The 14,128-nt window shown below is 40.9% G+C and overlaps 1 protein-coding gene across 2 annotated transcripts in view; it reads right to left on the bottom strand.

The window, feature by feature from the left end:
- WSB2 (WD repeat and SOCS box containing 2) overlaps window positions 1-14,128 on the bottom strand; it is a 242,773-nt gene that overhangs the window by 41,096 nt on the left and 187,549 nt on the right. For both annotated transcript variants that reach the window (XM_069214497.1, XM_069214498.1), the window contains exon 8: window positions 9,666-9,782. In XM_069214497.1, the coding sequence (XP_069070598.1) occupies window positions 9,666-9,782 (117 nt within the window). The remainder of the gene's footprint in view (window positions 1-9,665; window positions 9,783-14,128) is intronic.

Genomic DNA, 14,128 nt, shown 5'->3' with positions numbered 1-14,128 from the left:
TACACAAAAGCACAATGCTGAGATTAATCAGAACTTCCGAATTTACTTGTTCAAAAAACATACAAATTCAGCAGTAACTATAACTTGCGCTCTAAGGTAACAAAAACTTGCGCCCTTGACAGTTTTCTTATCAATAATTTTTGGTAAATGTTGCAGTGATAATATCAAAGATGCCATCAATGATATACTATGTGGAGTAATTAGCTGTGCATGGCGAAGGCACAAGTTATAGTTACCTTAGGGCGTGAGTTATAGTTACTTGAAATAAATAACTATAACTGATAAATTTCTATGGTTTTGTACGAGTAAATTCAGGACCTATCCATAACATCCCTGTAACCTTTGTTTTTTCAGTGAATTTCTATGTTTTTTCAACGTAAAGTCATTTTAATGCCTATATGTTATTCCAACTCCGCTGCGCACTGCTTTTAACCAGGCCCTGCACACAGCTTTTCGCCAGGCCCTGCATCCAAGCCCTTATAACCACCTAATCCTGTGCCACCAGCGGCCTTCGGCCATGCACATCAGAGGTTGGCCACAGGGCCTGTCTGTCAGTGGATCTATGCATGAGTGCATGAGTGGGTGTGTGAGTGGGCGCAGGAGTATGATCAAATTAATTAGTATATGAATGAGTCTGTGAATGTTTTTTTTATGCGCATATTCTCGAATATTCGAGACTATCCTGGAATATTCAAGAATATACTCAAATATTCAAGGACATTCGCAAATATTGCGCATGGTGAGGAAAACTAATTTTAAACCCATAATCGGACCCTAAAACACCCCTATATCACACCCCTGTGGTCAGGGTACCTCCACCCTGACCCTTTATGCCACTTATTTCTATTTTCACCCTAGGTACCCTCTCAGCTGCATCTTTTTAGTGAGGTTGTGGCCAGCCAATAACAGTGCTTCTAGTTGTGCATACATTTGCAATTTATTTGTGAAGAATCCTCGTCCCAAGATGTGCAAATGTATTTTCCCTTTAATATCACAAAAACTACTGAACAGATTTACACCAGATAAGCAGAAGTGTGATCTGCATACCCAAAAGCTAGCTTTCTGCCAAATTTTGTGTCATTCCATCCAGCGCTTCTGGCTGTAGTTGTGCCTAAAGGTCCTATGGGAATTAACATGGGAAACGCAACTTTATTTTTTACCTCCCTCCCTTTCTCTCTACCTCGCTTGGCGGATCACCCTGAAACTTTCCATGTACAACAATAATCACTGGGGGACTTTTTGGGGGGAAATTTCATGCAGATTCGTCAAACGGTGCTAAAGATGTAGGCAAGTCAAAAAATGCTTTTTCTGAAGATACATGGTCCTAACAATAACTACCTAGTGGCGACCACCACTAGTATATATACACACACACATATATATACTATTTATTGATGGTAATAACAGGATTGGATGATAGCTGTACTCCATTCCACCATCTAGATTAGCCTTTTAAAGCAGAGCCTCTACGACCCCCCTTTTTCAGTTTTTAGGTACAAATCTGGTGGACAAGGAGGTATGCTGTAAATTCGTTAGCGCTGGTTCCCCCTTTCAGATTTTACTCACTGAAAAACACATGTGACCTTGTTCTCGGCTTCCTACCTTACATCTGTAGACTTCAATCCTCAGTTGCATTAACTGAAAATTGTCCAGTGTTCTGGCAGCAGGACTGTGAGATGCACGGACCTCAGCAGTGGTTGCGCAATAAGCTTGTTGCTGATACTCAGTGTAAATGTTCTTTTTGGGAGGCAGAGAAGAAAAGTGTACAAACTTGTGCAAGAGGTGTATACCATATCTCACTGTACAAGCCTGACAATCAGCAAGAGTAGAAGTAGTTTATTGTCTCTAAGAAAACTTAGAAACAACTACGGCAAAAGGTAGATTTTTGCAGTACAATCTCTCATATTGGCTTCAGAGATGTAGGTATTACAGGCAGGACACAAATCTGGGTTTGCAGTTTTAAATTGATTCTCAATCGTGTTTTAACCACATAGCTACTTGGAGGCACAGATAGAAAGACTTAAAATTTACACAAAGCACACAATCTCAGGTCAGACACAGCAGAGCTGGACAGACCTTGCATGGTAACAGAACAGTGATACTGCTCAGGTCGCAAATACCATGTATGTTCAGATAGTGAACAGGTTACACCAGTTTTACAGGCTCAGGGCTCAGAACAGTAGTGATAATGTTAAGAAAGTGCATTAAATCAGAATTAAGTAATGTATCTACATAAGAACATCCTACACTAAGGACATGAAACTCATACTCTCCCTCTCCGCTAAGAAACCAAAGTCAAGAAACAAGTTATTCGCCTGCATAGTCGAAGTTGCTACCTGAATGAAAGGCAGTTGTCTCAAGCTCTACACTGACAAGTAGTGTTCTTCAGCAAGAACACCTCACCTTGGGACTCCACTAGGTGGCCGGCCAAACTTGGACCCACAGCAGGAACCTCAGAAAAATAATTGACAGCAAACTGGACTTAACAGCACAAGTCCACACCATCACAGCATCCTGCTTTGAATGCCTGAAGCTGCTGAGGAAGATTGTCAAATGGTTCCCAAGCAATACTTGAAAAACTGACATTCATGCCCTAGTCACCGGCAAGTTAGAACATGGGAAAACCCTTAACTCCAGGATCAAAGGCAACTCAATAGAAGACTACAAACCACCCAGAACTCTTCAGGCAGACTCATCTTCAACCTCCCACACAAAACTTGCATCACACCCAGTGTCCTTTTAAGTATTTTTGGGGACCTGGGTAAGAAATATTTTGGTGCCTCCTGTTCAGAACAAATTTGAATTTTATTGCCTACGTTCTGCTAATTCAAGACAACATGATGTCAAAGGATAGTGAATTATATGTTAATGCAAAAACAGCTAGAACTTCTTTCCTAGAATCCCAAAATTCCTCAAAAAGGCACTGAGCTGAGAAAGTTAGAGTGAGACATAGGCAGTGTGAAGTTTGGATATTGAAACCAACAAAGGTGTGATAGAGAGGGAGAATGATCACTTTATCAGGGGGCTCCCTGGAAGATGGGGGCTCTGGGCAATTGCCACCTTTGCCCATGTCTTAAAACATCCCTGATCACACCACACCTCCAGGAGCTCCAACACACACACAAAAAACGTAGGCATCACCTTCCTGGACAGTCCCATCTCCTTCCACAAATCACCCAAGCACCTTTAAACTCCTACTCACCGACAACCCACACATTCACAGAGCTTGACCAGGAAGAAGGGCGTTCTCTTACATCACTCCTAAATCATGGAACGGCCCTGCACTGCACATCAGAGCCTACTCCTCTCTTCTTGAATACTGCAAGAAGCTGAAGACCTGTTTTTTTCAAATAACCAACTTACCATAGACAGGGCTAGGCAACACACACTGATCAGCACCAAGATACTGTCACACTTAACAGTGTGCTTTACAAATAGCCATAACAAGTTATAAAATAACAGCTACAGAAAGAAGCAACAGCTGCCATAAAGGAAACAACAAAAGGTCTCTTGAACTTAACATAAATTATAATTGACACATCAGTTTTAAAAACAATGCATAAATGTAATAACTTCGCCTCAAACACCAGTATGCCCATTTCTGAAAATAGAGACTTCATTTTAGATAAATAAAACCTTCTAATTTTCTTGGAAAAATACCAACAATTATTTTTCAGTAAATAACGGTTTATCACCAGACATCAGCTAATCATTTCTTTTTACATTTATTTTGTTTTGGAAATCACAACATAACATATAATATATAGTATACAGCTTGCAACACTAAACATTAAAAGCTTTGTGTGTTTCGGGTCAACACTCCTCTCACAACTTAATAAATCAGAGCAAGCACTTCCACATTTTCAGGTTATCCAAAACAGCATAAACAGTGGTTTTCTTTTGGCTTAATTGCACAAAGAGTACTGTTGCGTTTACAAAATGACTGTTGGGTGTACAGAAGTTCTGCTTGTGTTTCAGTTAATTGATAACATAACCTATAAGGGTTTATAATTTGTCGATAGTTCTAACTTGGTCAATACCACCTACTATTCCACTATACCTCTTTCACTGCTCTGATGGTCACAGTTAATTTCTTACCCCACAATCGACCATTATCTATTTCACCATATCAAACTCTCAGTGTCTCAGTTTGGAGCAAGTAATTGTTTGTGGCACACAGCTATCTTTCTTAGCGCCAGGGCAAACACTACTTTTGCGCTTTAGTTTGCTGCTTCTCCCTTCTTTTGGATGACACCATGACCAGCAGACAAGTTGATTAGCCATGAGAGTCAAACTGGCACATGTTCACCTCATATTCATTTAACTCACTGTGGTCGTTTTGCATTTGAGGCAGGCTGGTCTTTTTAGGCTGTATCTTGTAAATCAGTTAGGGGTTAAATATATCCTAAAGACACAATACATTTTAATCTGGCATTCCTAGTCACCGATCCGCATTTACTATAGACTCTTTGCCAGTCTGATTTCTTGAGGGTCTCATCAGCTAATTATTTTCACCAAGTACATAATAGACTACTGCCACACAAACAAATTGTGCCTTTACAGTGGCAAAAATGGGGACAATGTCAGGGGTAGGCACTACAACACAGAGAATGCCTACAATATGCCAAGAATGATCACAGGTACGCCAGGTGTGGGCCCCATCATATCAGAGAAACACAAAATAGGACACGAAATGATACCATTAGGCCTGTGGTAAACACCATCTAACCAAGGATGTCCACAATATGTCAAGAAAGGGCACAGTTATGCTAGGGGTAAGCCCAAGATCACGGCAGAAATTGTCCCATGATGTTACGATGGTAACAAATGCCCTGGGTGGCCTTAGGCGTCAGGATTAGGTGGCCTGCATGGAGGGGCGCTGTCAGGGCAGAAAAGTAACACACACACACACTTTTTGCGTTTTTCTCCTTTCACTTCTATTATGCTTCAGGTCCCTAGCCTTATGGTGGCTAGTCATGTGGAAGGTCCAGTGCTGTAAATCACAGCAAGTCTGGGCGCAGGGCCCAAGCTATCACTCACTTGAGGTGTGGGTGTACAACACTTTGCATGCAAGTAGAATGCTGTGATGTCATGCCCCAGTGTTTCAGCGGAGCGTTAATCGATTTACCCCTAACTGAAAAGGACAAAGTGGACAGTTTTAATTATGATCGCTCTGTGAATCTGTTAATATGGAGCAGTGTGGCAATGCCTCCTGCCCACAATTTCAGATTATCACAGTAGATTTTCTGGAGGGGCTGCACTCATCACCTTTATGGGCAGGTTACCACATACTCTCCTCAGTATAAGTATTTGTATTAATCAGTAGCAAAATCTATCACGCCAGCAGACTCCTGGGATGGTCTTGATGTGTACTGGTATGAAACTATTCTTGTGCTCCTCGCTGGGCCTCAAGCACAGATGAATGATCTGGAAGTTATGGAATCTCTGTTGAACTCATCTTCTGCTTATTTTTATAATTTATATTATTTTATTACAAATATTTATAGAGCACGCACCTCACCGAAAGGGCAGTGGAGAGCCTGACAAGTGGTACAGAACAATTCGAAGATAGGAACAAATGCAGAAAGGTAATTATGTGGCACAGGATAAATACATTAATAGTATAAAAGCAGCTAGTGAAGTCGATGCAAGTCTGGTCAAATTTGAGACTTGGCTTGCAAGGCACTGATAGAGCATAGTTTAATATTACATATACTAGACGTGAAATGCTTATATCAATGATCAACAATGCTGCGTAGAAAACAACAATAATTAGAGTAATGCTTAAACGCGCATCTGGAATTCGACTATAATGTATGTGGTCATAATTATATACGTGAGCTAACAACGATAAGTAAAACTGTTCATGCCATGATTTATATTAACACTCACGATATTACATTTGTATTAAAATCTCATAGGCCTTAAGTTAGCGTAAGTTGTAGATTTGGCTGCCAAAGCGCTCATATTAAAGCATTTTTCTCTGTTTTCCAGTGTGCTGACTCGCAAAGGGCCATGACCCTACATTTGTTCCTTTCCTTCGTTTTATGTAACGAACAAGATTTTGTTCCCATCCGCATACTAGCTGCCTTAGTGTGAATTCAAATACAATTTGAAACAAAAGTAGATTAATCTAAATGTACAAGGACATTTGACCATGGACAAAGGAACTCATGACCCAAGAAACGTGCCAATTGGTGAAGAAACCCACCGGAGGTGCCACCTCCGACGACGTCAATTATGAAGACCAATCAAAGTGTTATAAATTATCGTGGGGTGACAATTGGGATTACCGAATGTATAATTTGATAGGTTAAAGATAGTGGGGTATAGTGAATGTCCAATAGAATTTTGGGGGAAGGTATTACTTAAAAGGGATAAAAACTCATGTCACAGAAGGGAGAAGAAACTAGGTAGGGAATGCTATTGATTTTACCAAGAAACTCGGTCACTCTGTTTGGTGACTCTGAGACTTAATAAACTATCCTCACCCACAGACTTCCTCCTTATGAGGGAAGTGTCCCCTGTCCTTTAGACGAGGTTAGACTGATGGCGATTCGACTGATGTCCTGAAGACGAAGACTGATCCTGTGTGCTGACTTAATCCTTGGAGGGTAATTATGACAATGCGATTTGTAATTTGTCTGTTTGCTTTTCCTTTCTAGGGACCAACTGCTCATTTTTAAATAGAGGCCATAGCTAGATGTTTTCTAAATTGATGTTCTAAATTAATTTGCATGAAGTCCAACATGCTGATGCTAATTGGTGGTTAGGATAGGTAATCACTCTGACTGACACAAATAGACAAAGCCTGACGTTACTCTATGCTGAACTGAAACTCAAGTGATATTCTTGTATTCTGATCTATGTTCACGGCGTGCTATGTTCTTATGTTTGTGATTCTTGCATTAATGAAATCTTATCACAGTTACCATATTGTGACTATGCTATTATTATTCTTGGTTTTGAGATTGACACTTCTGCTAGTAGATTGTAATTAATAGGAAATAAAATTCATAAAATTCTATCAAAGGTGTGGTTATTCATGGCTGAAAGGTCATGGTTGCGTCGACAATTTGATTAATGTCTATAACCAAGGTAAAGTGCATTGTGGTGGTGAATATTGATGACATTATTGATATATTGCTTGACATATGGATCAGTTATCTCGTCCTACGGTGTCTCACCACTGGGTCACAAGATTCATTGGCCTAAAACGAGTCCTAATGTGTAAAAAAATCGACATAAAAGGACGCGTTATCAGCACTTTCAAAAAGTATGTGTTTCCTTATTTTTCCAGAAGGCTAACAAATTGATGCAATTGATGCAAATTTGTGAAGCCTGACTAGAGCGTGCCTGATTTTAGGGTTTAAACATATTTTGTGATCTCCAGCAAGAGACTAAAAATGCCTTTAGTGTTCAGTTCTGCTCACAAAGCACACTGTTTGCTGTTCAATTAGTTAAGAAAGCAAGATACCCTGTGCTATGAGTAAAACAGGCCAGCTCCAATTCAATTTTGGTTTCAAGAGGTACTCAGCCAGGTTCCATCATATTTACTCTACTGAGGAGGCAAGTAGTGGCATGTAGTGTGGCACTAAGGGGTTCTGAAGTGGATTTCGGAATGCCTCAAAGGATGGCCGTGTCTTGGGGTAGGCGTGGAAGTGTGAGATGACTTAGGCATGCCCTGCAGACCGTACCTACGCCTGTGTGAAGAATACACCGTTTCATATTTTTACTGTTTTTTTATGAAAAACACTTAGTATGATGCATTCATTTTAAGCCAAGGAAGGAGGGTATCATCAAGAGGCTGTGAAAATGTGAAGTTTAAAGATCTCGAGGATGAGACCTGCTTAAGTGTAATGCCTAGAAGTGAAAGTTAGAGAAGCCATTTTGGCAGGCAGTGTATCCATGGAGAAGGAAAGGAGGAATTCGTTTTTTGCTAGGCTTAGTTTCAGGGGAGTGGAGAAAATCCATTTCAGAGTTTCAAGGTGGGATTTCACATATGAGATGTCAGATGGGTTGTCTACTTTAATATAGAGTTGTATGTCATCTGCATATTGGTGCAGCTTTTTTTGTCTAGCAACAGCTGACTAGTCGGTTCCATATAAAGATTAATTAACAAGGGGAGATGGTGGAGCCTTGAGGGACCACCGAGTGTAGGAAGGGTGGGAGATCTGAAAGGCATAGTTTAACAAACTGCAATCTGGAAAAGTGAACAAGTGTTGTGCAGTCTTTCACTCAGCATCTTAAAAACCTTCTTTACTGAGTTAGAATTGTACTTGAGAGCAAAGTGGGTCTGGAGCACTCTAAGCCTTACATCGTTAAAACTACTGGATAAACTATACAGAAGGTACATGGATCAAGTCTTCAGGTGTTCAAGAAACAGATCTGGTCCTCCAGAATTTGTTAGGAAAGGTCAAGTGTTGGAGCCTGTCACTGGGCCCAGAGGGAAAGAGAAATTTGAAAAGGATCACCACACCCTAATAGGGACCTAGAATCGACCTGAGGTTGCAGAATTAGCTTCTCTAAGGAACTTCAGCTCCCGGGTGGTGGAATCCAACTCCCTGGACTTTGACACATCGATCTGAATAAAAGTAAGTTAGGTAGCAGGGGAAAGATAGCTTTGTTATCTGGTTCCTTCACCCAATTCCACGTGTTGTATTTGGCCAGTGAAGGACCTCCATGTGGGAAATGGAGGGTCTTTAAATATGTACTATGCTTTTTCAATGGGAGAGGTGCTCATATTGCACCCAGGTTCCAATCACTTCTATTTACCTTTCAACCACTTCTTATAAATGAATGTAAATGTCCTCCAATATATTATTATTTTCTTCCTTTGACTGCACGAGTGGTTCTTTAGGACCATTCTACCAATTACGAAATACACAGAGAACTGGAATGCACCCCACTGCTGTTCAACAGACAAGACATACAGGGCTGTTTCTGCAACTGCTTGTGTCACATATTCATAGTGCCTGCCACAGAAACTTCTGCAATGACTACAGTGAGAAGCAGGTTTTAGTCCTGCAAATAAGTTCGGGGTTACTGTAAGTAAGGAAAATGGGATAACCAGGATGCAGAGTTAGGTATTCACAAGAACAAACTTACAGGAAGGATAAGACTGTGCATACGACTGTGAGAGATGCAGAAGGCAAAACAAACGTTAAGAAAAAAAAACAGACTACAATAATGGAACTGAGAAAAGGGAAGGAGGGACTATGAGAGTCACTTGGTGCTAGTTTACATAGACAACTAAATACCTGCAAATTTCATTACAACAGAATACACTCAACACGACTCTTGTCAAAAAAAACATATCCAATGTTTATCAAGGGGCAAGTAAAGAACATAAATTCATACAGTATGAGAAAAGGATCTACCAAAATGCATTCACGTTTTCATTTTTGACATACATTTAGGTTACACTTGAAATTCTGACATGTTTTGCTACTATGTCATTGGATTCTAAGAAACTAAAAACCATTTCAGCTGATCAGGTGCATGAATTAGGGTAAGCTACTGATTAGATATAAAATTAAAAGCCCATTTTATGACACTGTGTGTGGTTATGATCTGGGACCTTGTGTACGTTATGTTTTATCTGAATTTAATCTAAAAGATATTGAATGTGCAACAGATGGTTGAGCCACATATGCTCTGCTCACCTATCATCTGCCACAGTAGCCAGATAAAGCCCTTCTGGAGAGAAGCGGACGGATCGCAGGGAGCTGAGTTGTGTGTCGTTCATTCTGTAATCGAGGGCTTGCTGGAGGCAGTCATGGCTAAATGTGAAGGGAAATACAAATAGAGTAAAACGTAGGCACAATATGACTCTTAAGTAAGGCTCTAAATGTTCATTTTAAATGCAAATATGACTAGAAAGCAAGTTAGTATGCGTGAACAGGAAAACATTAATGCTATTGTTTTAAATATATTTGTTTTCAGTTTGTATATTTTCTCTGATATCCCGAGGCATAGGCAAAGTCATTTGTGCAAATCAGCATTCAATGTCACGAAAGAAATCTACCTTATTTTTTTCAACCGATGCAGGCAATATATAACTGCATTAACTGTGAAATACTATAAAAGAAATGAATGAAAGTCATTTTTTAAGGCAGGCAACATAACATTTATGAGGAATTTTATGAGAATATAAGACAGTAAAGGAGCATGTATTGCTAACTGTATGATACGTGTTTTGGTTCAATGAGAATTGGATATAGTATTCGAATACACCCTCAAAAAAGGCCTAAGAGAAAATAACGGGTTCATCTGTGCCGTTGACTCCAATTATTCATTGACATCTAACTGGTTTCAGTGAAAGAAAAATATGGTAGGCATTGGCAGCTTCATAATTGTTTACATGATATGGGTAATTGTGAAGGTCTTAATAGTGGCGGAGGTGCCGGTAGGTTTACTGTTATAGTTGCCAGAAAACTTTTTTTTGTTTGTTAAAATAGCGCACTTAAGGACATGTAGTTTTGATTGCAATCCAATGGGATTAATACCTGAAAACAAATGATTTGGTAAAGCTAAATCCAGTTTTGGAACAAAAAATGGTTTGATATGAATAAGGAGTCATCTAGCTAACTCTACTTACTAGGTCGAGGAAATTTTTTTCTTAAAAGGTTATACATTTGTAATAAAATATGGAAACAGACGCTAACAGGAATGTAATGCTGAACCAAGACAAACAATGAGGACAACATTATTGTAAAATAAAACCTCCTTAAAATGCCCTTTTGCACCTGATTTATCCATTGGCCACAGGCAATACTGTGAGTAAATGGACTAAATGGCGTTTGTTTAATGTACACTAAATACCCTAAGCACATAGTTTAGGCTGCACAAATTCTTACCTGAAGGGAAGAATGAGGGCAAAAACGGGGGTTGAAGTGCAATTACAGTAAATCCCGCAATTTCAAATCAAGTGCAAGCACAGTTTGCAAATAATTTGAATCTTACTGTGGCACTCCGAGTGAGTCCGTAAAAGTGTATCGCCCTCCCCCCGTTATAAAATAAACAAATTGCTTTCAACAAAGTATTTGCTTAAAAAGTTCATTCTCGTATTCTCAGAGCAGCAGAACAAGTTACTTACCGCTGTAACACACTTTCTCCGGGATACAGCATGTAACTGCAGGTTCCTCACATTGTGAATACCAATGGGTACCACACTGGATCCGGAGATCTTTCTCAGCATTGTTCCTGCACATCAGTAGGGGAAGCCATGCAGCTCTGCTCCAATTCATCCCACCCTGGAAGTGGTGTCAGAGCCACATGTAAGCATCATTCCGTGCACTGAAGTAATTTTCTTTTTTGACTACGTCAGCACCGTGGGACAAAGATCTCAACAAGTAATCAGAAGTGACAGTGGCAGATCTCTAAATTGGAACACTTTTACAAATGGATAAAAAAGTCCATTACTTAGAAACCAGGAGTGGAAGGGTGGGGAGGAATCTGTGATTAGAAGGAGTAGCCACAAGAAAGAGTATTAAGAAGGTAAGTACCTCCTGATAGATACTTCCAACCACAGAATCCTCACCTTTGGAACAGTTACTAAAGCAATACCACTTAAGATGGTGGATCTGTGGAATTGCTCAGACCAAAAAGTCCAGCAGAACCAAACAGCAAAGTGTCCCTTCTACCAGACTGGATTATCAAAAGGCAGTAGTGCTTTGTGAATGTGTGGACTAATGCCCAAATCACATTTAACATGGGCAGAACAGGCACACTGCATACCAACACAGTAAAGCAGCCTTAGCTCTGGTCAAATAAGCCTTCAGACCTCTGAAGGCTGCTTCTTGGCCCAGATTTTAATACAGAGGACTATTCAGCCATGATATGTTCCTTTTCTGAACTGCCAGAACCTTCTTTGCTCCAATCCACCCAACAAAGTGATGGTCGTCAACTTGATGGTTCTTGGCATGATCATTATAAAAGGTCAAGGCTCTTTTGGGGTCCAGAAGACTAAACCTCTCCTCCTCTTTCGAGGGATGAGGAGGACCTAAAAATGCCTGAAGGGTGATAGATTGTCTAACATGAAAAGGTGTCACAATCTTTGGCAGAAACGCTGCACTAGCCCATAGTATCTATATGTTTGAGAACAATGTGTTGTATGGAGGAGCTTGTAGCTCATTCATGCAACGAGCTGAAGATATCGCTATGAGAAAGACTGTTTTGAGAGTCAGTAGATGCAAATGATAGCTGTGCATCAACTCAAAAGGGGTGCACATAAGAAAAGTGAGAACCAAATTAAAGTACCTACTGCGTCATTAGAAAAAGGTCTGGGTGGGATATATATGGAACGGACCTTTAACTTTAAGGAAACTCATCATAAGAGGTGATTAAAACGAGGATGGTGGGTCTGGTAAAAACAAAAAGGCCTAAAGTGCAAACAAATAAGCTTTAACGCTGTAATGAGTCTCTACAGTGAGAATTACAACAGGCCACAAACCTATCAGAGAGTCAGGCACAAATAGATTTTGTAGCGGGACGCATAACTGCTAGAATGACATCAACTATTATGGAAGGAGGTCGAAGGCAGTCATCTGCCACTGCATAATCTTTACACATGTAGGAATAGACTGAGCAGGATTGGGTGAAAGACCATGCCTTGCTTCTGCATCAGGTCTTCTCAAAGTGCAAGCCTTATCAGAGGACAGATGAACACAGTTGGAATTTCTATGTACCACACTCTCCTGGCCCAATTTGGAGCCACTAGGATTACTTGAGCCTGGTTGTTTCTGATCTTCAGAACTAGAAGCAGGAGAAGCAGCAAAAGGAAGGCATACAGAAGTCATACAGTTAACTCTCGGAGGAATGTGCATCCAATTGAAAGCCTTCTTGGAAACTCCAAGGCACGAAATTGTTGACACTGCGGGCTCTCTGCAGTGGCATAGTAATAAAGCTAGTCTCTCTCTCTCCATCCTTGGTTGATGCCCTGCACCACCTCCAGGTGTAGCTGCCATTCATAATCTGCTTGGTGTCTCCAGCTAAATTGGTTTGCCCTGCATTGTAAGATCCCACCTGGTGGTTCACGACCAAGGAGTTGTCCTGCCAGTTCCAGAGGCGCAGGTCTCCATACTACACGACCCAGAACCCCACTCAGCCATTAGTTGCAGTACAACACAGCAGTGGTGCGGTCTGTGACCTCCTGGACCAGCTTCTCTTTGATGGACAGTAGAAAGGCATTAAATGACAAGAAAATAGCCTTCAACTTCAACAGACTGATAGAGAGGTGGGTCTCCGCTGGAGACCAAACTCCTCTGTTCTCCATATCTCCCAGATGACCTCTGCAACCCAATAACAATGCGTCTGTCACCAGTCAGCTCTGGGTGCGGCTGGGAAATGGGTCTGCTGCTGGTCCAACTGCAGTCAAACAGTCACAACTGCAGGTCATGAGCAGTCTCCTCTAAATTCTGAAGGGAATCCTATGGGGTCCTTGGAGAGAGGGGAGCGCAGAGGATAGTTAGGGGAGGCTGGCATCTGCTTGCCTTATTAACAGGCAGACTATACCCCACCCACGAGTTGGATGAGGAAATCCCAGGCCTGCTGTAATCATTAACAAGGAAAATTATTATTTGCCTTACTGATGTCTGGTCCTAACCCATTTCCTGGGTGATTACATGATGTTTTGAATGTACACTATATTCTTCATGTCCTCGAAGTTGGAGTGTGTGTTATGCGGTTTGTCCTTATGCAAAACTAAGAGAGATTTCCCAAGAAACAAATCCTGGCTAGAATCCAAAAGGTTTCTTATGCACTGGTTGCACTTAGATTTCTGATCCCGCTGCGGAGCACGTATATGCCATCTGGGTAGTCCACCAGCAGGATGGAAGAGACTACGAAGTCTTATAGCCATTCTCACTAAGACCAAGGACCTAGGCAGAAGCATCAAGATCGTAGCCCAAATGCCCTAGAATTGCTGATCCGGAGTGAAGGCTTGGACCTGCACCATATTCAGGACTGCTCCATGAAGGTGTGTCTTAGCCATGTTGACAGAGACACCCCCCAAGCACAGAGAACCCACTCCCCAAGCACAGAGAACTGAAGTACAAGTTACTTACCTATGGTAACTAAATATCTGGTAGATACATATTCTAGTTGCAGATTCCTTACCTTAGATTTT

This window comes from Pleurodeles waltl, chromosome 11 (genome assembly GCF_031143425.1).
Source record: "Pleurodeles waltl isolate 20211129_DDA chromosome 11, aPleWal1.hap1.20221129, whole genome shotgun sequence".
Lineage (NCBI taxonomy): Eukaryota > Metazoa > Chordata > Amphibia > Caudata > Salamandridae > Pleurodeles > Pleurodeles waltl.
Note: the sequence above shows the minus strand (reverse complement) of the source record. Positions and strands in the feature narration are given on the sequence as shown.